The sequence below is a fragment of the Tilletiopsis washingtonensis genome, assembly GCF_003144115.1.
Source record: "Tilletiopsis washingtonensis strain MCA 4186 unplaced genomic scaffold FA09scaffold_17, whole genome shotgun sequence".
Taxonomy (NCBI): Eukaryota; Fungi; Basidiomycota; class Exobasidiomycetes; order Entylomatales; genus Tilletiopsis; species Tilletiopsis washingtonensis.
Genome location: NW_020312014.1, coordinates 306,740 through 331,134, shown reverse-complemented (window position 1 = coordinate 331,134; position 24,395 = coordinate 306,740). Strand labels below are relative to the sequence as shown.

Below are 24,395 nucleotides of genomic sequence, written 5' to 3'. Positions count from 1 at the left end.
TCGTCAGCTTATATTATCGCATTCCTATGTATCAGATGCACAGGATGCTGAAATGATTTTGGCTCTGGCCGGTTGTGGGTTCGAATCCCACCGTGCGCATTTTTCGCGCCCCCTGATGATGAAACCTCCAATTTTTTTGCAGATCCTGGTAGCTGACCTCCTTCCGAATGCTCACCCTTGATTTCAGACGCTCACGCGACATGACACTCGGACGACGAGGAGCAATGCGACGGGCGTGGGCGAGCGAGCTCGGCGTCGACTCGCTGTCGTAGCTCTGCGGCAGCCGCCGAGTCGAAGGGCGTTGTGCGCGCTCATCGGCTGCAGCTGCTCAGCTGCCGCTGCTGCAGCCTCTCAAGCTAGGATCAGCTGATGCGCAGCAGCAGACATGTCTGAGTACGCCTCAAGGCCCGGAGGAAGCAGTCGTGCGGCGGCAAAACTGCTCGCGCCCGATCTGCCAAGTCGCGGACAATCCGCTGCTTTTGCCGCCTCGCCGGCGCCCGGAAGAACGGCGCCCTCTGCCAGCCCTTCACCTCATCTCGCAGCGCGGCACGCCAGCTACAGACAGCAAGCAGAGATTTCCGAAGCCGGTGCCGTCACCTCGGCCCGAGCGCTCCGATGATCAGGCGGGCGGCGAAAGTCCGTGAGGCACGGCCGCTTTGCTGGGGTGCGGCGGCGGCATGCTCCCTGCAAGTGCCGTCGGCGAGACCCGAGCCTTGGGCACGGCCTGATCTTCCGGCGCTGAGCACGCAAGCGGCCGCCTTCGTGCGAGCTAGAGTCTAGTGCTGCGCCGCCACTTCTACGGCTCTGCTCACGAGCCGCTCGGAAGGCGCAGCACGCTTGCGCACGCCGACCCTCCGACCCGACCGGATCCGAGAAATGCTCCTGATCCTGCACGGCTGAAGCAGACTAGCTGCGCCAAGCCCGGTCTTGCAGCTCTGTGCTGGACGCACCTCCGGCACCCGCTTGCTGCTGCGCCTTCGATCGCCCACCAACTAGGGCGAGGAAGCGGCCCGCCCGCTGGCTTGCGAGAGCCGTGCTCTCAACTGCCGGCTGGACTTCACAATGTGCAGCGATGGCGGAATGAGCACGCCTCAAACTGAAGGTGCTGAGGTTAGGCAGACCCTCCCAAAGCGTCGGGCAAAGCAAGCCGTGGCCGCAAACCTCAAGCCATCCGGCAGCTTCGGCAAGGTCCAGCACAAAACGGGCGGCCCGCAGCAGGCCCGCAGGCAGAGCGCTGCACAAGCGTCGGAGCCGGAGCTGAGCTTCATGAAGCAAACTTCGTAGCCATCTGCATACGGAGCTGCGCCGTGCGGCAACGATCAGATGGGATCAGGCTGAACGAGGCGGCGGGATGGTCAGCAGCAGGCTCGCGGCGCCTTGGCCGGCGAGCAAAGCTCCGCCGTGCTGCTCCCGCGCCTAGCTCCGCTCGGCCGCAAGCCGCGGCGCGCACGGCCGGCGGCCCGAGCGCAGCCGCAGGCACAAAGCAACAGCGGCAGGCACCGGCGCCGGCTCGGGTGCCTGCCTGAGCGGCTGCTGCCTCTTGAACCTCAGCCCTCACCTCGATGTGATGCGCCGAGCAGAGCAAGCTGCGGTACAGCTTGCGGAAGTGTCTCAGCAGCGTGCACGTCTGCCGCCAGCGCAGCGCCTTGCGAGGCATGGCGGCATGGGCCTGCGCCGATGCGTGCGTGTGCTTCTCGGCGGCACGCGCGCGCGCTCAGGAGCCGGTGCCGGTCTCCTTCTCTCTCGCAGCGCTTCTCGCCGGCCAGCGAGTCGATCAACCGCTTTTCTGGGCTTTGGACTCAGACACAGTGCTCTTCCCAGCACAGGCAGGCCGCCTGCGCTGACTCGCGATAGGAGTCCGGGCCCGCCGCACCCAGCGATCAGGGGCGCACTTCCGCGGAGCTCCCGACGAGGCCGCCAGCTGAAGAGAGCTAAAGCGCGGCACTCTGACTCTTGGTGCCCGTCGGCTACTTGCTCGCGCCTTTGCTCCTCTCCACCACCTCGTCTTCTCGTGCCCCGTCCAGGCCAGCGGCTTCTTCTCTTTCACTCCACCATCCCGCTCCGCCTGCCCGCCATGGCGCCGCACAACGTCCTCATCCTCGGCGGCATGCAGCACCTGGCGCGCCCGCTGCTCGTCTGGCTCCTCGCGCTGCTGCACGGCAACGGCTCGGCGCCCGAGGCCAGCAGTGCCGCCGGCGCCGGCGCACAGCAGGCGCTGGGCAGCGTGCGTCTCGTCGACAAGTTCTTCGTCAGCTCAGAGGGCAGCAGCACGTGAGTGACCCGTGAGGCCGTGTGCAGCTCGTCCGCTCGCGGCACTCTCCCGGCTTGTGCGCAGCTCCTGCGTGGGCCTCGAGTCCCATCGCTGAGCCATTCGGGCGGTGTGAGATAGCGCCTGTAAGGCAGTCACAAAACATCAGCTCGGCAATGTGTCGGCGCTGCGAGCCAGCCTCGCTGATCTTCTCGCAAGGCCCGAGCGTCAGCGAGGAGATCGAGACACGTCGTCGAGTCCGCCGCACTGCAGGCCAGACGAGGCGGCCTGAGCGTGAGAATAGCCCAAGACGCTTGCTGTTGTGTACCGCTGCACGCCGTGTCTTTTGGCCGAGGCCCGTGCGCAGTCGTCAGCAGGCGTGTGCTGACCTGCCGACCCGCAGCTTCGTCGACCCGCCCGTGCTCGCGGCGCTGAAGGACCCTCGGGTGGAGTACCGGCAAGCGAATTTGACTATCCCTGGTGCGTCCCGAAAGAGCGTGGCAGAGCGTGTGCTACACGCATGGCTGACAGTTGGCCTGCAGCGACGGCAGCAAGCGTCTTCGAGCCGGGGCCGAACGGGCCGTGGGACATCGTGTTTGACCTGACAGGCGAGGGAGTGCTCTCAGCTGGTACGTCTCGACTGCACTCTCTGTTTCGCCTAGTCGCTGACAGGTACTTCGCAGACGTGCCCGCGCAACTACTGCTCGAGCGCACTACCAAGCTGGCGGGCATGCTCGCGGCCGAGGCGGCACGGCGAGGCGTCAAGGCATACGTGCGCGACACGCCGCCATTCTGGAAGAGCAAGATGGACGAGGGCCTGATCCGCGAGAGCACGAGCCCGGCACAGCGCTCAATGCAGAAGGGTCCGCGTTCGTACTTCTGGTACGAGGCGGAGCGGGCAGTGGCGAACGTCGAGGAGTGAGTCAAGCTGCAGGTCGCAGCAGACGCTGTTGCTGATGCTGTCACTACCGCAGCCTGCCGGTTGCGATTCTGCGCTCGGCAGGCATCTGGGGCCCGACACAGTACCATGGAGAGCGTGCGTAGCAGTGCCATGTGCTGCAGGGCGCATCACTCATACACCCCTTCAGTGCCGCCACGCATCGCCTTCGGAGAGATCTATCGCTCGCTGAAGGAGCCAGTAAAGATCTTGTGAGCTGTGCCGCGAACGAGAATCCTGCTAGTCAGGCTGACGTCCCGCACAGGTGGTCTGCCGATCTGCGGCTGAACAGCCTGCACTCGACCGACTGGTGCTCGGCAGCCTGGGCGACGGCACAGTGGCTCGTGACGCGGTCGCGCGCCGAGGCCAACGAGCTCGCCGGCGAGCTGCTGCCGGCCGTGGCGCCCAAGGACAAGGGCAAGGGTCTGGGCGTCGACTGGAACAAGGACATCGAGCTGTGCTGCCCGCGCGCCAAGACGCCCAAGGCGCCCGTGTTCAACGTCACCGACGGCCGCGACACGGACCAGGGCAAGCTGCTCGACGTCATTGGCCGGCGTGAGTGGCAGTCTGCTACGTAGCGGCGCTGAGTACTGAGCGCAGCACTGCAGACTACAACGTCGAGACCGGCTTCGTCAACGCGGCCATCAACGCGTGGGCAAGGCTGAACCTGGCCTCGGTCGTTGACGAGATGAACGAGAAGGTGAGCAGTACCATGCTTCAGCTGTGCCTCACCGCTGACACGCCTCGCACAGCACATGGAGGAGGCGACGAAGCTCAAGGCCAATGCCGTGCCGCCCATCACCTACACGCCCTTCACGCTCTTCCTCGACCAAGAAGCTGTGGCGCAGCGCTGCATTGCGCTCGACAGCTCCAAGATCGAGCGCGTGATTGGCTGGACGCCGCGGCGCACCTTTGCGCCGCAAGGCGTACAGGAGATGGTCGAGAGCTTCCAGAAGGCCGGGGTTTGGGGTGCGTCCATGCGCGCGGCTCACACTCGCCCGCCGCTGACGTTCTCTGTCTCGCAGGTCACTTTGATTGAGCGAGCTTGCACAGATCTGTCACTAAGCTGTGGGCCACGGGGCGCGAATAAGATTGACCGAGCGACGCGGCTGCTACGCCAGATCCTTGACCTTGCCCAGATCCCACTCGCGCGTGGCGCGCACCGGCTGCGGAGCTGACGCCTCTGCAGGCTCCTCGTCGCTGCTCAGTGCCGAAGAGCGAGCCAAGCGACCCTCCTTGCGCAGCTCCTTCCGCCGCCGCTTGTCGTCCTTCTCCCGCCGCCGCTCGTCCTTGGCGCGCCGCTTGGCATCCTCGCGCTCGCGCACCACATCCAGCATGCGGTCCCAGCCGCCGTCGGCCACCAGGCCGTTCTCGTCCGTCGTGGCCTCCAGACTCACGTCGAGCGCCGGGTCGTAGGCCGGATCGAAGTACTTGTCCATCTTCGACGAGTACAGCGACGGGTCGGGCAGCGGCGCCGGTGACTCTCCAGAGTCGTGTGGCACGCGCTCGGCGGCATGTGCACGCGAAGAGCTCGCTGTGCGATGAGAGGCCGGAGAAGAGCGCCGAGAAGGACTGCGTGTGCGGGGAGAAGCAGTGTGCTGCGAGCGGCGCTCGTCTTCTCGCCTGCGCGCTTCGTCGTGCTCGCGCTCGAGCCGCCTTCGCCTTCGCCGCCGCTCTGCTTCCTCCTCGTCCTCTTCCTCGTACCGAGAGCGCCGTGATCGGTCCCGATCCCTGCTGCGCCCGTCGTGCTCGGGACTGCGGCTTCGGCGCCGCGATGAGCTTGAAGCAGAGCTCGAGCGCTCGGCGTCGAGATGCCGGCCGCCCAGCAAGCGTTTGCGCAGGTCTGCCTCCTTCTCGCGAGCACGACGGGCCTCGCGGGCGCGCTCGTCTGCCGCAGCATCATCTCTCCGCCTCGCATCGTGCTCTCTACGGTCTTCGCGATCGTCCGTGCGGCTGCTTGGCCGGCTCGGCTCTCGGCTGCTCGACGCGCTGCCTCGAATGCTCACGCTGCGCGGCTCGGCAGCGCTCCACGCCCGAGTGCCCTCGCCGGCACGCCAGGCCTCGCGGTACTGGCGCCGAGCCTCAGCGCGCAGCTCTGCCTCCTCAGCGGCACGCGCTCGCTGTGCCGACTCGGCCTCGGCGGCCTGCGCAGCGATGACGGCCTGGTTGTGCGTGTCGACGCTGCGGATCATCGAGGCGAGGAAGCGCTTGTTTGTCGGCGCCGCTCGTGTGGGTGAGGGCCTGTGCAGCGAGTCAGCTGCGTACTTGAAGTGCTGCAGAGGTGTTCCTAGCATGTGAAGGTCGGTGCATCGCGCTACTCGCGGTTGCTCCCGCTCCCTGCGTCTCTGTTCACACCCCTCCCTAAACTGCTCGGGCGACCTCCACTTCGCACCTGCCAGCCTCTGTCACTCACGCTCGCGAGCGGCCGCTGCTGCCACTGCCGCCGCCACTTCCAGGCCGAACGGCGGCAGCGTTCTTCTCGCGCGCCTCGCGCAGGATCATCTCTGCGATGTACTTGTCCAGCTCGTCGTCGCCGACGTCTGCAGCCGGCGCGTCGGCACCCATGGCGGCGCGCGTGAGCGAGGCGACGGTGCGCGAGAGGGCTGACGGCGGCGGCATGACGTGCGCTGCGGTCGTAGCAGAGAGGTGGCGGCGATGATGAAGCGGTGACCAGGCGCTGGTGCCGGTGAGCCGGCAGGTGGTGGTAGGAAGCAAGAGGCACGCGCGGCGCGGCGGCCTGCTGTGCTGCGCCTCGTGCTTCGCGCGCTTCCTCACGCCGCGGCTCCAAGCCACACGATCTTCGCTCCCACCACCACCATCCCTCGTGTGTCACCGCATCAGCGCCGGCTGCGCCTCGCTCGGTCATGTCGCTGCTCAATCCGCTGGCGTCGGCAGCGCAGGCAAGCCACTCTCCGTCGCGCGCCGACGGCATCCCGCGTGCGCTGGAGGACGAGCTGCGCGTCTGGGGCTGCCGCCTCATCCAGGACGCCGGCACGCTGCTGCGCCTGCCGCAGGCCGTCATGGCCAGTGCGCAGCTGCTCTTCCAGCGTTTCTGGTATGTCTCGAGCTTCCGCGACTTCAGCACAAGGGTGAGTGGCGCTGTCTGTGCGAAGGGCAAAGGCCGTGTGGAGGGACATGATAGCGGTGCACGAGGCGGCGGGAAGGTCTAGCAGCATCACTGGATGGCAGCACGTCCGCGGACTGCTCGACTTCGCCTCCGCACTGGAAGCTGCCGTGTGTGCCCTTGCATCCTCGCATCTCACACCGCGTTGCAGGAGATCGTCCCTGGCGTGCTCTTCCTCGCCTCGAAGCTCGAGGAGTCGCCGGTGCGCATCCGCGACCTGCTCAACGTCATGAGCTATCTGCTGGCACGCGCCTCGCATGCCTCTTCCATGTCGCCGTCATCTCGCAGTCTCGAGCTGCCGCGTGCGCCTGGCAAGCCTGCGTCATCGCGCTTCTCGCATGCGCCGGTGGGCTACTTTGATGCCTCCTTCTACGAGGCAAAGGACGCACTGGTTGTGGCGGAGATGCAGGTGCTCAAGCGGCTCGGCTTCAACACCAGCCTCTCGCTGCCGTACGCCACGCTTGTCAACTATCTGCAGATGCTCGGCGCCACGGGCGGCGAGCGTTGGGACGGCTTTGCGCAGAGGTGTTGGGGCACGCTGAACGATGCGTGAGTGTCGCTCAGGTTGCGGTGTGTTTGGCAGAGCTGACTTGCGCTCGCAGGCTGCAAACGCCAGTGTACTGTCTCTTCGCCCCGCACGTCCTGGCAGCTGCGAGCATCTACTACAACCTGCTGCACGCGCCCGGCCCTGCGGAGAAGCGGCCAGCGCTGCCGCTGGACCCGCCGTGGTGGGCGCTGCTAGACGTGACCGAGGCAGAGCTGCGCTGCGTCTGCGCCCACATCGCATGGCTCTACCATCCCAGCGGCGGCGGGCGCGTGCGCGACGAGCACGGCGGCATGGTCGAGTTTGCCGATCGCACGAGCGTGCGAGAATGGCTCGAAGCGAACCAGGCGAAGGAGCGGCGCAGCTCAGAGAATGGCTCGCGGGCAGCAGACACGGGCACGCGGATAGCGGAGGACAGGGACAAGCAATGAAGTACGTCTAATGTCGAGTCACTACGGCGTGCGCTACAGACAGACCGCTACTTGCTGCTGCTCTCGGCCGGCTGTGCGTTGCTCGCTGGCTCGCCATCCGACGCAGCATCTCCGTTGTCCCACTCGTACAGCACGACCGCATCGGCACACGGTCGCTCCCACAGGTCGAGCTCCTCCCAGCCGCTCATGGCAGCTGCCGCCGGCTTGCTGGGCTCGGGCTTCTCCGTGCCCCAGACAGCGGAGTCTTCGGGCTTGGTGACGACGAGCAGCTGGTGCATCTCCTCGGTCTCGCTCCGCTCGCCCTCTTGCGCCCGTTGCATGGCACGCAGGCGCTCGGGTGCGCCGGCGTAGTACTCGACGTGTCCGGCGCCAGCGACGGCCAGGACGATGTCGTCTGGATGTCGGACGAGGATAGAGTGGATGACGTGCGCGAAGTACGTGTCCTTGACTGCTTGCGCTGGGCCGAAGCCCTTCTCTTGCACTTGTGGCGCAACGAGATGCGGTGCGAACTCAGTGGACGGCGGCGTGGCGGCGCGCCATCGTCGATCCGCGGCCTCCCAGTGCGCCATGGCGGCCGTGTCCTTGAGATGCGCCACGGCTGCCTGCGCAGTCTCGCGCGAGACCATCGACGGGAACGCTGGCGGTGCGTCGGGCTTGAAGAGCGACGAGAGATAGGTGCGGTGCGGCGTGGTGAGGGTATAGATGAGCCGATGCGCTGCTGCGCCCAGCGGAGGGGTATGGAGAGACGGGCGAAGGCCGAGCTGTGTGTACGCAGCACCCGAGCGGCATGGATCTGGTGCGCCTCCCTCTGCATCTGGAGCGTCGAATGTGCCCTCTGCGCGTGCCCGGTTCCAGGCGGTCAGATCGCGCATGGCATCAGCTCGCTCCTGCTTGAAGACGGCGCGAGCCCAGCTTCTTGGCGGGAAGCCAGCCCACACCTTGACCTTGAGGTCGCGCGCGAGCACGAGCAGCGGCGCATAGTGCGCCAAGCCGAAGCCCTCTTCCGAGTGCTCGTTGTACAGGCCCGCCAGCTTGCCGAGTGGCAGCTCTCGGCGAGCAAAGGCATCTAGCAGTGCTTGATCGGGCAGCGCAAAGGGCTCGAGCACGAGGTGTACCTGTCGCCCTGCGCTGGCGTCGTGCACAGCCGCGAGCAGCTGCAGCTGCGCCGAGAGCACGGCCGGCTGGTGGTGCTGCTCGCCAAACCACGTCACGCGCGGCAGCGGTGATAGCAGCGCCGCGAAGTCATGGGCCTGTCGAGAGATGCCGGCTGCGCCGGCGTAGCTCGCCCAGGTGCGCAGTGGCCGCTCTGGCGCTGGAGGCTCGCCTGCGGACGGGCCTGCCTCGCTACTGCCGCTTGCCGGTGGCGCAGCTGCAGGCGGCACGCACGAGGCTCGCAGCGACGGATGCGGCCCGAGGAAGAGCGAAGGCCGTGCGAGCCTGCTGAGCAGAGGGTGCGCCATGGCGCGCTCGGGCGAGGAGCTGCCTGGCGAGGCCATGCACGGGCAAGTGGAGGGCGCTGCGGAACTGGTCGCTGCACCGCCCGCTACGTGCGCTCCAGATTGACGGAGAAGCGTGAGGTGCCCGGGCAAGGATCAGACTACTGCTGCTCGATGCTCGATGCTCTTGACTGTGCTTGAAGGTGGTGGCGGGAAAGAGGCACGGCCTTGCACGGCTGCTGAGCTGATGCAGGATCAGGGCCAAGCTGCGGCCGCGATTCCCGCGGCTCCGCTCTCACCTGCACGCGCGGGCGGGGTGTTTGGCTCGCTCCGCCTCGCGCACGGCCTTCTTCCTCCGCACCACAAGCACGTCCTTCTCCCTGCCCACCCTCGCGCTCGCCCGCCGCATGCCCGAGTGCTGCCGGTGACGCCGCCTGCCGCACGCCATGTCTGTCCGCAGCGTGCCCACGTGGGCGCGCGACGTGCTGCTCCTCTCCTTCGCCCTCAAGCTGCTCCTCGTGCCCGCCTACCACTCGACCGACTTTGAGGTGCACCGCCACTGGCTGGCCCTCACGCGCAGCCTGCCGCTGGCGCAGTGGTACTTCGACGAGACGTCGCCGTGGACGCTCGACTATCCGCCCTTCTTCGCCTACTTCTCGCGCCTCCTCGCCGCGCCCGCCGCGCTCGCCGACCCGCGCATCACGGCACTGCAGGCCGGCCTCGAGTATGCCTCGGCCCCGGCGCGCCTCGTGATGCGCAGCAGCGTGCTGCTCACCGAGCTCGTGCTCGCTGCCGCACTGCTGGCCCTCGCTGCGCCGCCAGCGGGCCGCGTGCTCAGCGCCGAGCGAACTCAGGCGGCGCGACTCGTCGCTGCGGCTGTGCTGCTGCATCCGGGCCTCGTCATCGTCGACCACATGCACTTCCAGTACAATGGCTTCCTGACGGGTGTGCTGTTCTGGAGCATCTGGGCAGCGCGAGAAGTGAGTGTTCGTAAGCCATCGCCTCTGCTGCGTGCTCACGTCCGCCTCAGCAACGGCCGCTGCTGTGTGCCTTCCTTTTCTCATCGCTGCTCATGCTCAAGCACATCTACATCTACCTCGCGCCAGCTTACTTCGTCTTTCTGCTGCGCACCTACGTCTTGCCGACTAGCGCCTCCGCTGCCGATGCCGGTCCGCTGGCGCGCCTCTTCACGCTCGGCACCATCACGCTGCTGCCGCCAGTGCTCGGCTTTGCACCGCTCCTGCTTGCCGGCCTCGCGCCCTCTGCCCCCGCCGGGCCCATCGGCATTATGCAGCAGATCTGCTCGCGCCTCTTTCCCTTCGCCCGCGGTCTCAATCACGCCTACTGGGCGGCGAACTTCTGGGCGCTCTACACATTCGCTGACCGCGTACTTCTGCGCGTTGCCTCGCTGCGCCCTCAGCTGTTCGCCAGCTTCATCGACGGGCATGCGGCACGCAACGGCCTCTCGTCTGCCTCGCGCGGCCTCATTGGCGACACCAGCTTCGGAGTACTGCCGACGATCACCGCCGGCCACTGCTTCCTGCTCACGGCACTGCCACTTCTGGCCTTCTCGCTGCGCCTCTGGACTCGGCCGACGTACGCCTCCTTCGTCATGGCCATCACGCTCTCCGGCCTCACGTCCTTCATCTTTGGCTACCACGTGCACGAGAAGGCCATCCTGCTGCCTCTGCTACCACTGACGCTGCTCGCGCCTCTCTCGCACGCACACGCGCGCCTCACGCTCGTCCTCTCCGTCGCTGGCGTCGTCGGCCTCTTCCCGTTGCTTTTCTCGGCTCGCGAAAGCATCGTCAAGATCGCCTACTCTATCGTCTGGGCGCTCTGCGTCTTCGTGCCGCTCAACCGCAACGTGTTTCGGCCAGTGCCGACCAACCTGGGCGTTTTGGCACACTTCGCAGAGCACGCCTATCTGCTCGGCTTCGCCGGCCTGCTAGCGTACACCAGTCTGCTCCACCCGCTGCTCTTTCCGTCGCCGAGCCAGCCGCTGGCGGACGTGACTCCTCCGAGCGCGCTCAGCGAAGCCATCAGCAAGGCCTCATCGCTCGTCGCTCCAGCTGCGACGCTCGTGGCCGCTGCGGTCACGCCGGTCGTGACTGCCATCAACAGCCAGACCATCCTTCCAGGTGTGCAGGCAGAGAACGTCCTTCCATCGTCGCTGGCAGAGTCCGCAAGCAGTCTGCTCGCCCCAGCAACGCCCGCAGCTACTAGCACCCCCCTCGAGGATGCCGAGGAGCCTTTTGCGGAGACCGACATAATCAAGGCAGAGGCCACTGTCGAGGCACCACAGGCCGTCAGCGAAGCTGCGTCAGAAGCAAGTGTCAGCGCCGTCCCTGGCGCCAGCGAGGAGGTCACGGGCATCTTGCAAAGCGCCAGCAGCATCGCGTCGGAGGCCAGCGAGAGTGCAGTCGCGGCGCTGTCGCATCTGACAGGCAGCGTTGCAGGTGTATTCTCACAGACGAGCGAGGTCTCGCCTGTCTCCACGATCTCGGCGGCTGCGGCTTCAGCCACAGAAGCCGCAGCCGACGCAGTGCTTCCAACATCCGCGCCTGCCTCTGCGCCGATATCCGTCTCTACTCAAGCTTCGCCGCCAGTCAAGGAGGCCAGCCTTGAGTTCCTGCCGCTGATGCTCACGAGCGTGTACTGCGCTCTGGGCGTCATGTGGGTCTGGGCACGCCTCTCTCTCGTCTTCTGGACGGGCGAGGGCGAGGAGGTGGAGGAGAGCACACCGGCGAAGCCTGCTGTGCCTCGTGCTGCCAGCACTGTCGTCGCGAACGGGCGGTGAACATCGTAATTGAAGCAAAGTCACTAGTCTAATTGCACGCCATCAACCGGACATCCGCGTCAGTCCTCGAGCGTGCCTCTGAAGAGCGCGCTGCCGATGGCCTCCATCGCCGCGCCAGGTGTCTGTGTGCCGTCTTGCGGGTATGCGTGCAGCTGCGGCGCTCCAAACGTCTCTTCATCGGACGCGTCGGTGGCCATATGGTGAGCGGGCATGTTGCGAAGGCTCAGCGCGTCCTTCGACGAGCGAGCGTTGCTCGCCGGCTTTGCGGCCGCGTCTTCGCCCGGAGTGGTGGGCTGCGACACGGCCAGCGCGTCGAAGAGCTCGGCAGCCGAGACGGTCTCGCCAGCATGCACGCCCGGCGACGGCGGAGGGTGGTAGGCGTCGAAGTCGGACGCCAGAGCGCCATTAGCTGCCATGCTTGCACCTAGCAGGCCGCCGCTCGAGCGCCGGCGCGACCGCAGCGAAGAGCGGCTCGTCGTCCGCGTCGCGCCGTTCGCATTCGTCGTCTCGCTGCTCTGTCGGCGCGACTTGACGCCCGAGTACGCACGCTTCGAGCGCACGATGGACGAGCGCGACGGCGGCGGTGCGTCGCCCGGTGCGTACGTCGGAGAGGGCAGCGGCATGCTGTCGCTCCACTCGGGCGAGAGGACCTCTGGCTCCTCGCTGACGCTGGCCGGCACCGGCGCGTCTTCTAGGGTATACTTGCGCCGCAGCGACGGCACCTCCTCGCCAGTCGAGTGAAGAGACAGCGGTCGCGGGCCGTCTGCATCGGCACCTCGGCCGCTGGAGCGTCGGCGCGAGCTCGCAGACGTGACACTGCTGCGGCTGGACAGGCGCTGCGTGCTCCGCATGCTGCTCTCTGCCTCGTCTTCCGTGCTGCCATCGGCGAACGTCGCGGTGCTCGCGATCGTCACCGAGCCGGAGCCTGCCTGCGAGCTGTTGCTCTCGCGGCGCCGGGTGGCTCGAGGGCGCATCAGAGTAGACGCTGCGACCAGAGGGGCATCGGCGCTGCTCGACGCGTCGCCAAATGCAAGCTGCGCTGGCATCACTGCCTCAGCACGAGAGTCGGCGCGCTCGCTGCGCGGACGTCCGTCGCTGCTGACGCTGCCCGTATCAGACATGCGCGACGGCAACGCCTGCGGTGCGTGATCGGCCCCGTTGACGGCGCGCAGGCGAGCGAACGCAGATGCGGGAGCCGTTCCGTTGCCGCTGCCCTGGTAGCCCAGAGGCGGAGCGCTGGAGGGCATACCCGCAGGCATGGGCACGCTGCGCCCAGCTAGCAGACTGGGCAGCGGCGGCAACGAGTCGAGCGGATCGTCGGGCTCGGCGAGGCGAGAGGCATAGTCGTCGCCGGCGTCCGATGTTGGGCGCGAGCTGTAGCCGCTGGCGACCGAGCTGCTGTATGCGCTGTCTCGTCGAGCCATGCGCGCCGCACGATCGGCAGCGCCACGAGGACTGGCACTGGCCATCGGTCCGCTCGAGACTTTGCGGCTGCTCGGCTCCGACAAGTGCTCGCCAGGAGAGCTGCCTTCGCGCGGCGGACGCGCAGAGCGAGTCAGCAGCAAGGGCTTCGGACCTGCGTTGCGCGAAGCGCCGCGAGCCTGAGCGGATGGCGAGCTCGCGAGCGACGGCAGGTTCTGAAAGCGGCTCGACGGCGCCAGACTCGGGCTGTCTGCCGGGCTATCTACGCCGTGCAGGCTCGGACTGCTGGGCGAAAAGTTGCGGCCAAGGCTGCCGGTCCACGTGTAGTCCTCGCGACCGGCAGGGCTGTCGAGCACGTTCGGCACCGGCAGATGCGGCATCTCGCGCGACCAGCGCAGTGCGGGATGGATCGTAGAGCTCGGTCCGAGGACCGGCGATGAAGCCGATGCGGCCGTGCTATTGCTGACGCTTCTGGCGCGAAAGAAGGACGAGCCAAGGCCGGCAAGCGAGCGTGCGCTGGCCGGTGGCGTCTCAGTCGCGGGCGACGCATCGCGAGACCGCGGCGAAGCGCTCCATGTCGCCATTGCCTTGGCTGTCCAGTTGGTGCTCGCCTTCGACAGAGTGGCCGCGGCATCGCTGCTCTGGAACGCCTCAGCGTAGCGTGTGAGCGCGCTGCGGGTGTTGCGCAGCGGCGACAGCGCCGGCTCGCTGCCTTCCTCGTCGATCGCGGATGGCGGAGGCGGCAAGGACGACAGCGCAGCAGGCGCCGATGCCAGAGGTGCCGAGACAGAGCGCATGCTTGTTCTGGCAGAAGCCAGCCACTTTGGCGCTGAAGGCCCACTTGCGGCTTGCGTCCAGCCTCGGAGCGTGTCGGCTGCGCGCTGCCGCACCGTGTTGGTGCTCGAGCGCGCCTCGGCCTCCTGGTGCGTCTCGGGCGGCCCATCGCCTGTCAGAGGCGCTGCCATGCGGCGCTGGCGGAAGAGATTCGCCTGCTCCAGCACCGGCGCAACCTCGATCTCCTCGAAGTTCTGCAGCACCTTCATGCCCTCGGCGAACGCGTCAGAGTTCTCCGGCGGCGCAAGCAGAGCTGCGAGGAGCCGCGCGCGCTGCGAGACGAGCAGCGCGCAGCATAGGTCGATCATGAAGTCGATCTTGGGGCTTGCAGAGACCTCGCTTGGCTCGGACGACTCGGCCAGCAGAGCGTCCCAGATCTGCACCATGGACGGCAGCGCGAGCTCCGTGCTGAGCAGGCATGCGAGCCACCGGAACGAGTAGTACGGCAGCCTAGGGTCAAGGCCGCTCACGGACTGAATGCGCGAGGTCAGCGAGCTGGTAATCTTTGCATGCGCTCTCGCAGGACTCACCAACGCGCGCCACAGCTCCTCGTCTAGCCATCGCAGCCGCAGGCTCGTGCGCAGCAGTGCTGTAGCCATGCCTCCCAGATCCGTGCGCGGACGCACAGGCATGGCCTGTTCCAGGCCGTTGCGCACGCGTAGTCCAGCAGCGTCGTAGTCTAGGCCTTCGAACTCGTACAGTTCGCGCACCTGGCCGAGAAGATTGGAGAAGAGCCAGAACGCGTCTGCCTCTGCATGACAGGCAGGCGGGTCCAGCTCATGATCTCGGTATGCGCTTGCCGGCTCGTCGCGAGACGAACTGCTCGCCTGCGGCGCGCGACCGGCGGTGCCGAGCACGTACAGCAGGACGAAAGCTGTCTCGCCCATGCCCTGCACGTAGCCGGTTGAAGGATGCAGTGTCGCATATACGAACAGGATGCGAAGCAGCGAATGCCACTGGCGATCGACGATCGGCAGTGGTGCGGGTAAAGCTGTGCGCTGGCCGCTCAGCAGTGCAGCAGCCTGATCCAGGGCACGGCGATGACCCTCCGAGTCGCCCTCGTCTGCGCTGGCAAAGTCGACTTCGCCCTCGCTCGCGTCCGACAGGCCGGAGTTGGAGCCGCGCCGCCCTTGCGGGCTGGGAGGCTCGAGGAAGATGGGCGGCGACGACGTTGCGCTCTCATACGCGGGGTCCACCGACAGCTGGCGTCGCAATGCAACCGAGGGAGCACCAGTCGGTCCTGCCGCAGCGGAAGCCTCGGCGCTCGGCGCTTCTGTCCGAATGATCGGTCGCGTGGCGCTCGGGTCGTCTTCCGCCACAAGCGAGAGCGCGTAGTCCGTGTTGATGTCGCGCAGGCGCTCGAGCAGAGCATGACGGCCCTTTGTGCGCGGCACTGGCTGCGCCGTGCTCGACGAGGCCTCTGGCTCGGGCGCAAGTGGGCAGGCATACGATGCCGGCACGGGCGCGCGGTAGAAAGCAAAGGCGTTGCGACGAGAGCGCGAGAGGTCGCGCCAGATCTGCTCCAGCAGTGCGTCTCGCTCGGCGGGCGTGGTGCCGCCCGCGGCACCAGGCCCTTCTTGCGATTCAGACGTCGTAGCCACGAAGCTCTGTGGGGAGCGGGTCAGATTGTGCTCTGCACGCCGCAGTTGTGACAGACGCCAGTCTCGGCAACGAGCTGCCACGTGTCCGCCTCTCCGGCATCTCGTTGCCTCTTCGGACTTGCAGCTTTAAGCACACCCTATCAATCCTTCCTCTCTGACACTCACGTAGTACTCTGCGCGGCTGCGCGCCATCGCCGCGGGCCACTCGCGCTTCTCGGGCGGCAGCTGCGCCAGCAGCACGCGCCAGGCATGCGCGCGCAGCCAGGGGGCGTCGGCGGGCACGCCGCCGGGCTGGCGGCACAGCTGGCGCAGCTGGTACACGTCGGCGACGGCATGTCCCGGCAGCACGTCGGTGGCGTCGAGGAGCTGCGCAAAGGCGCGCTGCCGCTGCCGCTGCTCGGCCGCGGCGGCGCCGGCGGGCGGCGGCATGGCGCCAGGCGCGGCTCTTGCAGCGACGCTGGACAGGCAAGGCACAGAGCTGTCGGCGTGTGGGCGCGGTGTGAGGCGGCGGGTGCGAGCGCGCCTGCAGCTGCGACGCAGGGACAGTGCAGTGCGGGCAGGTGCGATGCGGGTGTGCTTGTGGTGATGGAGCAAGAGGCGAGCTATGCATCTCGAGGCGCGCGTCCTTGTCACGCCTTGCTTAGCGTCGTTTCGCGGCAGGCGTCTGTGCGCTCGGCGCGCCGAGAGAGGGGCTCCCACGCATGCCATGCTCGCTGGCCGCCGGCTGGCCTCCTCACTCGTCCACTCGCCCTTCTTGTCCTCGGCACGCCGCTTGGCACAGCGTCTGCATGAAGGAGAGCAGCTGCTGAAAACTCAGCAAGACGAGAACAAAGATCGGACGCTGTTTCGTTGTTGAGGGCGGGGTGCGGCGCTCGTCCAGCCTCGCCAAGCGCCTGCTTCTACCGCCTGTCACCCGATCATGCTTTGTGACCGTGCTGTGCGCTCAGCTGTAAGGCCTCTGTAGATCTGCTCTCGCTCTCCATCCAGCCGTTCATGGGCCAGATCACAGGCCGCGGGGCCGGCAGGAGGAGCTGAGGCGGCACTGCCCGGTGTGAGAGCGACTGCCGCGACTCCGCTCAGGCCTCGCGAGCTTGCGCCCGTGCGCATCTGGCAGGAGATTGGCGGCTCGCTGGCCGCCGCCCTCACCTCAGCTCCACCTCGCTCTCATCACTCGCATCGCTCCGTCTCGTGGCCCGCTCTTCCGCCCTCACTCGCTCGCACCAGTCGCAGGCCACACCTTCACCTCTGGCTTCGCGCCGCCGTCCGTCCGGCCCACCGCCGGCCCCTTCTCCCGCACCTCGCGCCCGCGCCCCGCTGCCCACCATGGTCGAGGCCAACGGCTCCACGCAGGCCTCGTCGTCGGCGCCCGAGAAGGTGCCCACGCCGCCGCTCGTGCATCTCAACAACACCTGGCTCTCCGAGCTCTCGGCGCGCATCCGTGCGCGCCCGATCCCGTGGGAGGGCTACCAGCGCGCCGACCTCGTCTCGCAGCCCGAGCTGCGCATGATCCGCGCCGTCGACGCCAAGCCGCGCGCCGCCGTCGACGGCGTCATTGACGCCGAGGGCCCCGCCTACGCGCGCCTCTACCTCACGCTCCTCGGCAAGCTCAGCCGCACCGACACGCTGCAGCAGGTGCTGGTGCTCGTCGCCGACATGCTCGACGGCCGCGACGACCGCGCCGCGCTCTTCCTCCACGTGCCCGAGTCGGGCGATGCGCCCTCGTCGCAGGGCAGCGATGCATGGCCGTGGGCGCCGCTTGTCAAGTGAGTGTGCTGCGATGGGTGCTGCTGCGTATGACGAGACCGTCAGCGCCGGCCAGCTACAGCGACTGATCCTGTTGCCTTGCTGCCCAGGCTGCTCGATCTCTCCGACGACTTTGCGCAAGTCAAGGCGGCGACGGTCCTCACTGCGCTGCTTGTCTCGCCCGCTACTTCTGCCGCGACGACCCCTCCGTCGTCGGTGACGCTGCGCCTGCTCTCCTTCCTCGCCGCGCTGCTCAACAACGGCGCGCCGCGGAATGCCAGCAGCGGCGTGGGCGGCTTTGCCGACGGCAACGGCACCGACATTGCCATTCAGCTGCTGCAGGCACTGCTGCGCAACCACCGGTTGCGCGCTGTTGTGTGGAAGGAGGAGCTGCGCCTTGCTTCGCAGTCGCAGGAGGGTCACGCCGATGGCTCCATCAAGGCGCTCGCCTCCATCCTGCGCCAGAGCCAGGCGCCGCAGAGCCAGGACTCCAACGGCACGGCCACGCCCAGCGGCGCCGTCGGCCCGCAGATGGTGTACCACGCCGTCTTCTCGATCTGGCTGCTCAGTTTCGACAAGGAGATCGCAGAGGACCTGAATGCGTGAGTGCCGTGTAAGGAGCCGCAAGGCTTGCTGACTGACAGTTCGCAGCAAATTTGGCGTCATCACACTCCTGGCCGATGTGGCGCGCACGGCCGTCAAGGAGAAGGTTGTGCGCATTGTGCTGGCGACGTTCCGCGTGAGTCGCCGCTGCCGCGTCTCCTCATTCATCACACGCTGAGACGGCCCTGCCAGAACCTGCTCGCCAAGGCGCCAGACGCCAACGCGCCGGCCATGCTCGGCGCGCGCTGCCTGCCGCTCGTCGAGGCGCTCTCGACGCGCAAGTGGACAGACGAGGAGATCTCGGAGGACGTTGCGGCCGTGCAGGAGGTGCTGGCCGAGAAGCTCAAGGGCATGAGGTGCGTCGTTAGCACGTGCAGTGCCTGTCCGTATCGCTCATCACCCCTCGCGCAGCTCGTACGACGAATACACGTCTGAGCTCTCGTCGGGCAAGCTCTCGTGGGAGAATCCGGCGCACGAGCTCGATGCCTTCTGGACGGAGAATGCCGCGCGCCTCGTCAACGAGGACGAGGGCAGCGGCCTCAAGCAGCTCGTCAAGATCCTGCAGGACGACGACAGCGAGGCGCTGTCGCTCGCCGTGGCGTGCCACGACATTGCGCGGCTGGTGCGCGCGCACGAGAGCTCCAAGAAGTGCGTGCCAAGCAGACGGCCGTCACTGGAGAATGAGCTGACCCTTGTGCTCGAACGACAGGCAGATCGCAGCGGCCGGCGCCAAGCAGCGCATCATGGAGCTCACGTCGCACCCGGACGCCGACGTGCGTGTGCACGCCCTCGCCGCCGTCTCGCGTCTCGTCTCTGCCAGCTGGCGATAGACGAGCCGTCGAAGAGCGAGTCCCGTGAGGCAACCCTTCCCGTACATGACAGAGCAGATTCAATTTCACCAGCATCACTTCGATCGCGAGGATGCGACGCTGTCACTGCTGATGCTGGCTGCGAGGTCACTGCCATGAGGAGGCAAGCGGACTGTTGGCTATCGAGTGCCTCGGGAGCACTGCGCGGCTTGGCTTTGCACCCCACGGATCGGCTCAGAGGCAAAGCGCCGCCTAAGCACATGCCAACGCCGACCGGCAGTGGCATGGTCCTTTGTCTGCGGCTCGGTGCCGGCTTGCAGGCAGCAGCCGTCACGCCCGCTGCACTCGGAGCAGCCAGGTCTGAGAGAGAGTGTGCCGTGGTACAGCCTCGCAGCGAGGGCTCCCGATCTTCGCGGCGCACCTTGTGCGTGCTGTGCGTGCTGGACGCTGCCTGGACCCACAGGCACTGGAGCAGTGTGCGCGCGCAGGCGGGCTCGGCGCTCGGCATCCGCGCAGCACAGGCCATGCGCCGCCCGCACCCCGCGCCGCCCTCCTTCGTCTCCACATCCACACCTCCTTCATCGCAGCGACCAGCCACCGCCTTCGCAGCGTCCTGGCTCACAGCTCTTGTCTATCGCTCCACAACGCATCGCCCGCCGGCCTCGCCTGCCGCCGCTGCCGCCATGGCCGCGCCTGCTGCTGCGCCCGGCGCGCCTCTGGCACCCCTCACCCTCGCGCCGCTGGAGCGTCCCGCCTTTGCCGCCCTCTTCGCCGCCGCCGACCCGACGGGCAGCGGCATCATCACCGGCGCCGCGGCCGTCGAGTTCTTCGGCCGCTCGCGCCCGCCGCTCGCGCCCACGCTGCTCGGCGCCATCTGGAGCATCGCCGACCGCGCCAACAACGGCTTCCTCGGCAAGGCCGAGTGGGCTGCCGCCATGCGCCTCATCGGCCACGCCCAGCGCGGCACGCCGCTCGAGCGTCTCGAGGCCATGCTCAGCCAGCCCGGCCCGCCGCCGGCCTTTGAGGGTGTCGTGCTGCCCGGCGGCGCCTCGGCGCCCGGCACGCCGGTGCGCAACGGCTCCATCAGCGGGCCGCCCGGCGCCCTGGCCACCATCACGCCCGCCGACCGTGCTCGCTACACGCGCATCTTCGCCAGCGCCGGTCCGCAGAATGGCATGATTGATGGTGAGCGTGCCTAGCGAGCTGCGCCTCTCCCAGTCGCTCACGTCCTCACCCAGGCGAGAAGGCCAAGGGCATCTTTGTGCGCTCCAAGCTGCCCTTTGAGCAGCTCGGCGCCATCTGGAACCTGGCCGACACGCGTGCTCGCGGCGCTCTCGACCTGACCGACTTTATCATCGGCATGCACTTCCTGCAGGCGACGATGAACGGCTCGCTGGCCACGCTGCCGGCGCAGCTGCCGCCGGGCCTGTACGAGCAGGCCTCGGGCGGGACTTCGCTGCCGCTGACGGCGCAGAACACGGGCGGCAGCGCCAGCGGAGCCCTGCCACGGCAGCTCACCGGTTCGGGTGGCTACCTGCCGCGCCAGCTCACTGGACAGCAGGGCTACGGCACGCCCGTGTCGCCGCAGGCATCGGGCATCCGTGCGCCAGGCACGGCGAGCTTCCTGTCGCCACAGCGAACCGGCTTTGCTGCGCAGCAGGCGGCCGGCGGCGACTGGAGCGTCTCGGCTGCCGACAAGGCCAAGGCGGACCGCTTCTTCGACGGCCTCGACACGGAGCGCAAGGGCACGCTCGAGGGCCAGGCTGCCGTGCCGTTCTTCATGCAGAGCGGCCTGCCCGAGGCGACGCTGGCGCACGTCTGGGACCTCTCCGACATCACCCAGTCCGGCTCGCTCAGCCGCGAGGAGTTTGCCGTCGCTATGCACCTCATCAATGGCGCCCTCGCGGGCCAGCAGATGCCGCAGGAGCTGCCAGAGGCGCTTATCCCGCCGACATTGCGGGGCCAGAACCTGCCGGCTGCCGTCAACCCGCAGGGTGAGCAGAAGCGCTACGACGCATGCTGTTTCTGTGCTGACGCCGCTCGCAGAGTCCGACACACAGCGCGATCTGTTCAGCCTGATGGACGACGACCCGGCGCCGCTGCCGGTCAATACGGCGTCTGCATTCATCACGCCCGCTGCCTCGGCGCCGGCTCGTGCAGCTGCGCCCAAATCCTCGGGTCCCTTCGACGACGACTTCTTCGGTCAGCCTTCGAACTTCGCCGCGCCGCAATCCGTCACCTCGCCTGTGCTCTCGCCGGCACCGACTGGCACCGCTGCCGCCCGTGCGGCGGCCAGTGCTGCGCCGGCCACGCCGATCAACGATGCTGGCGCCGAGGCGGGCAACAAGCGTCTGGCGATCGACAGCACGCAGAAGAGCGTCAAGGATCTGCAGGCCAAGCGCACCAACCTCGAAGGCAGTGTGGCGTCCAGCGCTAGCAGTATCGCCGAGCTCGAGTCGCGGCTCGCCAGCCTGCGCACGACGCACGAGGCCGAGACGTCGGCCGTGCGTGCGCTCGAGGAGCGTGCGTCCAAGCAGGCGGCAGAGCTCAAGACGCTGCGCGAGGACGTGATCCGCAACGAGAGCGAGCTCAGCGCGCTGCGGGCCGAGAAGGACGAGGTGGAGCAGACGGTGATGCGCGACCGCGAGGATGTGCGCGACATGAAGAAGCGCATGGGCGAGGTGCAGAACGAGACGATTGGCCTCAAGAGCCAGCTGGAGAAGCTGCGCAAGGAGGCGCGCCAGCAGAAGGGCCTCGTCGCCATTTCGAAGAAGCAGCTTGCGACGGCCGAGGGCGAGAGCGAGAAGCTCCGCAGCGACATTGCTGCCGTTGAGGCTGGCGAGACGGCCGCCGAAGAGGTCAAGTCGCCGACCATTGAGCCGATCGGCATCAAGTCGCCCGAGGCCGTGCTGAGCCCGGCGGCAAGCGTCCGCAGCACGAACCCGTTCGACCGCTTCAACCCCGTCTCGTCGCCCTCGTCGCCCGCCACGCACAACAACGCAGCGCTTGCGCTCGGCGGTGCCGCCGCTGGCGGCGCGCTCGGCCTCGGCGCGGCTGCCGCTGTGCACTCGCACGAGGAGGCTTCCTCTACGCGTGCAGTCGGTGCGCCCGAGGGTGCCGATCCTTTCGGTGTGCCGCAGACGTCTCAGGATGCACAGCCCGACTCTCAGGCGCCCGCTGCGCCGTCCGCCGCAATGTTCGACGACAGCTTCGGCAACGACTTTGACGCGCCGGCCGCTGCGCCGCCTGCAAGTAGCCAGGCTGCAGCTCCGGCCGGCTCGGCGTTCGACGATGCCTTTGCCGACTTTGACGACAAGCCGGCCGAGTCTGCTGCTGCGCCGGCGACGAACGACGACACGCTAGCGGTCAGCCGGCCCGATGCGACGCGCCAGCAGTCGTTTGACGACTTTGAGGCCAGCTTTGCGCCGCCTGGAGCCCTTGACAGCTCTGTGGTGCAAGCGCCGGCTGCGGCAACGGCACCGCAGGACGAGGCAAGCGTACCTGCGCCGACTGCCGACGAGATCGCGACCGACGCTGACGTGATCGACGAGGCTCCGACGGCCGACAAGGGCAAGGGACCGGCTACAGCCGACGACGACGACGACAGCTCGGATGAAGACGAGGGCCCTGAAGACCTCGAGGCGCCGCGCACCGCAAGCCCGGACGAGGACGGCTTTGGCAAGAGCACCGACACCAGCACCACCACCGGCGCCGGCGCTGCGGCTGCGCTGCCAGCTGCGCAGAACGTCAACGTCGCGGCGGAGCGCTTCCCGGAGCTAGACGACGCCGACGCGGCTGCCGTCATTGCCGGCTCGACTGCGGGCCAGCCGCAGCCTGCCTCTTCGACTGGCTCGGACGCATTCCTGGCCGCGACGGCGCCGGTCAGCTCGCAGCACACTGGCGCATCGGGCAGCGGCGATGCGTTTGAGGATGCGCTGACTGGCGATGCCACGGCTGGCTTCGGTGCCGCTGCTCCGGCGTCGTCTGCGCCCAGCGGATCCGCAGCACTTGGCGCACCCAGCGCTGCCGACCGCTCCGTCAGCCCGAACAAGACGCGGCGCGCCCCGCCGCCGGCACCAGTGCGCCAGAACAGCATCGCAGCCGGCAGTCCCTTTGACGCGCCAGCCACGCTGCCGCCGACGACTGCTGCGCCGACGCACGCGCCGCAGACGGCCTCGTTCGACGACTTTGATGCGGCTTTCGAGGATCTCGGACCGGTGTCCAGCGCCGCGCCGACGAGCAGTGCGCCGGCCGCAGCGATGCCCGGCTTCGACGATGCGTTTGGCGACGCCGACGATTTTGACTTTGTGCCGAGCTTCGACGCCGCCAAGGCCAGCGCGCCGGTTGCACCGGCGGACGCCTTCAACAGCGCCTTTCCGCCGGCTGCAGGCGGGGCCGACGCACAGACGGGCGGCTTTGGCTTCGACGACTTTGCCGCGTCGTTTGGCGACCCGCCGGCGGGCGCCTCGACGGCCGCAGCAGGCGGCAGCGGCGCCGGCTCGGGCTTCTCGTTTGCCGACGAGTTCAACCCCAGCCAGCCGGCTGCGGCCAGTGCGGCACCGCCGATTCCGGCACGCTCGCAGACGTCGGGCCACAAGGCGACGCCCTCGGGTGCCGAGCCGGACGACGCGGGGCCCGTCAAGAGCCTCACGTCGATGGGCTTTGACCGCGAGAAGGTCATCCGCGCGCTCGAGGCGAGCAACTACAAGGTGAGCAGCAGCGAGCGAAGCGTGTGCGGCGTGGCTGACATGTCCCTGCCCAGGTCGACCGGGCTCTGGAGAAGCTCCTCGCCTCTGCCTAGCCGCCGCCATCTTAGAGACCTGCCTGCTCTGAATGATACTAGATTACAGTGACATGACCGGCCGCATCCCCCGTACGCTCTAGACGACCTTTGGTGCGAGGGCGAGAATCTTGCTCCAGCCGGCCTGGCGCAGCTCGGCGGCGACGACGCCGTTGATGCGCGTGCCCGCCGGCTCGCGCTTGTTGTTGAGCAGCACACAGGCATTGTCGTCGAAGCGCACCGTGCGCCCGTCGGGGCGCGTCATCTCCTTCTTGGTGCGCACCACGACGGCGTGCCGCACGTCGCCGCGCCGCACCTTGTTGCCGCCGGCCGACGACTGGCCGGCGACGTTGGTGATGGGCCGTGCCTTTTGCACGACGACGACGATCTCGTCGCCTGTAAGATGTCGCCTCAGCATGTGGTGCGCGCCAGCACTGGCGGTGTGCGTTTGCTCTGCTCCGCTCTGTCTCCTGCGACAGCACTCTGCCTGGAGAAGCCGCACCCTCGCCGTCCCCATCGCACTAGCCTCCGCCCTGTCCACTGCACTCACCGACGCGCGCCAGGCCATGCCGTGTCGGGTTCTTCAGCACATTCACACACTCGGCCACCAGGGCGCCGGTGTTGTCGATGACCTGCGGGCAGGCGGGCAGGTGAGCTCCAGCACGGCTGCGCTGCGAAGGGCCGGCGCCGAGCAGAGCGCTCGCTGCCCTGCGGCATACGCACTGCCATCGTCGCCTTGAGTCCGAGCATGCTGGGCGGGAGGATGATGTGGAGTAGAGGAGAGCAGCGGCGAGAAGACGGCTCATCGTGAGCGCGGCGGCAGGCTGCAGCCGCGGGACGCGTCACGTGACGCAACTCCGCCGGCGCGCGCGCGTGATGCCCTCACTGCACCCCTCTCGCTTGCCTGCTGGACCGTATTCTGAGCCTTCTGACAACATGATGGATCTGCAGGACAGTCAGCGTGCAGCGGCGCTGCTCACTCTTTGGGCCTGTGCCTGCCGCAGCCTGTGCCAGGCCCTGCTCAGTGGCAGTGCACGCTAGTGCCTGCTCAAGGGCAGCCTGCACCACTGATGGCTTGGCGGC

The 24,395-nt window shown here is 67.8% G+C and overlaps 9 protein-coding genes across 9 annotated transcripts; 5 read left to right on the top strand and 4 right to left on the bottom strand.

Annotated features, from left to right (window-relative positions):
• Window positions 1-1,906: 1,906 nt before the first annotated feature.
• FA09DRAFT_310671 (hypothetical protein) lies at window positions 1,907-4,324 on the top strand. The gene is made up of 10 exons (XM_025740642.1): window positions 1,907-2,271; window positions 2,652-2,728; window positions 2,791-2,877; window positions 2,932-3,166; window positions 3,223-3,284; window positions 3,337-3,397; window positions 3,451-3,740; window positions 3,794-3,885; window positions 3,938-4,154; window positions 4,211-4,324. The coding sequence occupies exons 1-10, from the start codon at window positions 2,075-2,077 to the stop codon at window positions 4,222-4,224; spliced, it is 1,332 nt and encodes a 443-aa protein (XP_025596724.1). The 5' UTR covers window positions 1,907-2,074; the 3' UTR covers window positions 4,225-4,324.
• FA09DRAFT_340240 (hypothetical protein) lies at window positions 4,298-5,804 on the bottom strand (the record flags this gene model as incomplete). Its single annotated transcript, XM_025744302.1, has 2 exons — window positions 4,298-5,426; window positions 5,599-5,804. The coding sequence occupies 2 exons, from the start codon at window positions 5,802-5,804 to the stop codon at window positions 4,298-4,300; spliced, it is 1,335 nt and encodes a 444-aa protein (XP_025596723.1).
• Window positions 5,805-5,990: 186 nt separating this feature from the next.
• FA09DRAFT_346718 (cyclin-like protein) lies at window positions 5,991-7,141 on the top strand (the record flags this gene model as incomplete). The annotated part of the gene is made up of 3 exons (XM_025744767.1): window positions 5,991-6,274; window positions 6,461-6,858; window positions 6,912-7,141. Coding segments are annotated over exons 1-3 (852 nt in total), but the record flags the coding sequence as incomplete, so codon positions are not given.
• A 132-nt stretch (window positions 7,142-7,273) lies between these two features.
• Window positions 7,274-8,923, bottom strand: FA09DRAFT_331323 (hypothetical protein). Its single transcript, XM_025742973.1, has one exon. The coding sequence runs from the start codon at window positions 8,742-8,744 to the stop codon at window positions 7,332-7,334; it is 1,413 nt and encodes a 470-aa protein (XP_025596721.1). The 5' UTR covers window positions 8,745-8,923; the 3' UTR covers window positions 7,274-7,331.
• Window positions 8,924-9,089: 166 nt separating this feature from the next.
• FA09DRAFT_346716 (hypothetical protein) lies at window positions 9,090-11,549 on the top strand. Its single transcript, XM_025744766.1, has 2 exons — window positions 9,090-9,700; window positions 9,751-11,549. The coding sequence occupies exons 1-2, from the start codon at window positions 9,167-9,169 to the stop codon at window positions 11,518-11,520; spliced, it is 2,304 nt and encodes a 767-aa protein (XP_025596720.1). The 5' UTR covers window positions 9,090-9,166; the 3' UTR covers window positions 11,521-11,549.
• Window positions 11,481-15,960, bottom strand: FA09DRAFT_362006 (hypothetical protein). The gene is made up of 3 exons (XM_025745425.1): window positions 15,543-15,960; window positions 14,307-15,383; window positions 11,481-14,249 (listed from the first exon to the last, which is right to left on the bottom strand). The coding sequence occupies exons 1-3, from the start codon at window positions 15,804-15,806 to the stop codon at window positions 11,580-11,582; spliced, it is 4,011 nt and encodes a 1,336-aa protein (XP_025596719.1). The 5' UTR covers window positions 15,807-15,960; the 3' UTR covers window positions 11,481-11,579.
• A 586-nt stretch (window positions 15,961-16,546) lies between these two features.
• FA09DRAFT_310663 (ARM repeat-containing protein) lies at window positions 16,547-18,635 on the top strand. The gene is made up of 6 exons (XM_025740641.1): window positions 16,547-17,140; window positions 17,231-17,722; window positions 17,772-17,859; window positions 17,916-18,079; window positions 18,135-18,371; window positions 18,433-18,635. The coding sequence occupies exons 1-6, from the start codon at window positions 16,701-16,703 to the stop codon at window positions 18,551-18,553; spliced, it is 1,542 nt and encodes a 513-aa protein (XP_025596718.1). The 5' UTR covers window positions 16,547-16,700; the 3' UTR covers window positions 18,554-18,635.
• Window positions 18,636-19,103: 468 nt separating this feature from the next.
• FA09DRAFT_331321 (hypothetical protein) lies at window positions 19,104-23,387 on the top strand. The gene is made up of 4 exons (XM_025742972.1): window positions 19,104-19,717; window positions 19,771-20,526; window positions 20,579-23,241; window positions 23,295-23,387. Exons 1-4 carry the CDS (start codon window positions 19,216-19,218, stop codon window positions 23,331-23,333), a joined length of 3,960 nt encoding a protein of 1,319 aa, XP_025596717.1. The 5' UTR covers window positions 19,104-19,215; the 3' UTR covers window positions 23,334-23,387.
• Window positions 23,388-23,412: 25 nt separating this feature from the next.
• FA09DRAFT_300035 (putative MRPL38-mitochondrial ribosomal protein, large subunit) lies at window positions 23,413-24,062 on the bottom strand (the record flags this gene model as incomplete). The annotated part of the gene is made up of 3 exons (XM_025740316.1): window positions 23,413-23,708; window positions 23,863-23,944; window positions 24,036-24,062. 3 exons carry the CDS (start codon window positions 24,060-24,062, stop codon window positions 23,413-23,415), a joined length of 405 nt encoding a protein of 134 aa, XP_025596716.1.
• Between the last annotated feature and the right edge of the window lie 333 nt (window positions 24,063-24,395).

Coding starts and splice junctions, on each gene's coding strand:
- FA09DRAFT_331321 (XM_025742972.1), top strand. CDS start 19,216: ATGGCCGCGCCTGCTGCTGCGCCCGGCGCGCCTCTGGCACCCCTCACC. Junction 19,718..19,770: donor GCAGAATGGCATGATTGATG/GTGAGCGTGCCT, acceptor GTCCTCACCCAG/GCGAGAAGGCCAAGGGCATC. Junction 20,527..20,578: donor GGCTGCCGTCAACCCGCAGG/GTGAGCAGAAGC, acceptor CGCCGCTCGCAG/AGTCCGACACACAGCGCGAT.
- FA09DRAFT_331323 (XM_025742973.1), bottom strand. CDS start 8,744: ATGGCGCACCCTCTGCTCAGCAGGCTCGCACGGCCTTCGCTCTTCCTC.
- FA09DRAFT_346716 (XM_025744766.1), top strand. CDS start 9,167: ATGTCTGTCCGCAGCGTGCCCACGTGGGCGCGCGACGTGCTGCTCCTC. Junction 9,701..9,750: donor GCATCTGGGCAGCGCGAGAA/GTGAGTGTTCGT, acceptor CGTCCGCCTCAG/CAACGGCCGCTGCTGTGTGC.
- FA09DRAFT_310663 (XM_025740641.1), top strand. CDS start 16,701: ATGGTCGAGGCCAACGGCTCCACGCAGGCCTCGTCGTCGGCGCCCGAG. Junction 17,723..17,771: donor ATCGCAGAGGACCTGAATGC/GTGAGTGCCGTG, acceptor GACAGTTCGCAG/CAAATTTGGCGTCATCACAC. Junction 17,860..17,915: donor TTGTGCTGGCGACGTTCCGC/GTGAGTCGCCGC, acceptor CGGCCCTGCCAG/AACCTGCTCGCCAAGGCGCC.
- FA09DRAFT_362006 (XM_025745425.1), bottom strand. CDS start 15,806: ATGCCGCCGCCCGCCGGCGCCGCCGCGGCCGAGCAGCGGCAGCGGCAG. Junction 15,384..15,542: donor GCAGCCGCGCAGAGTACTAC/GTGAGTGTCAGA, acceptor CGCTCCCCACAG/AGCTTCGTGGCTACGACGTC. Junction 14,250..14,306: donor AGGAGCTGTGGCGCGCGTTG/GTGAGTCCTGCG, acceptor TCGCGCATTCAG/TCCGTGAGCGGCCTTGACCC.
- FA09DRAFT_310671 (XM_025740642.1), top strand. CDS start 2,075: ATGGCGCCGCACAACGTCCTCATCCTCGGCGGCATGCAGCACCTGGCG. Junction 2,272..2,651: donor AGCTCAGAGGGCAGCAGCAC/GTGAGTGACCCG, acceptor GCCGACCCGCAG/CTTCGTCGACCCGCCCGTGC. Junction 2,878..2,931: donor CGAGGGAGTGCTCTCAGCTG/GTACGTCTCGAC, acceptor GGTACTTCGCAG/ACGTGCCCGCGCAACTACTG.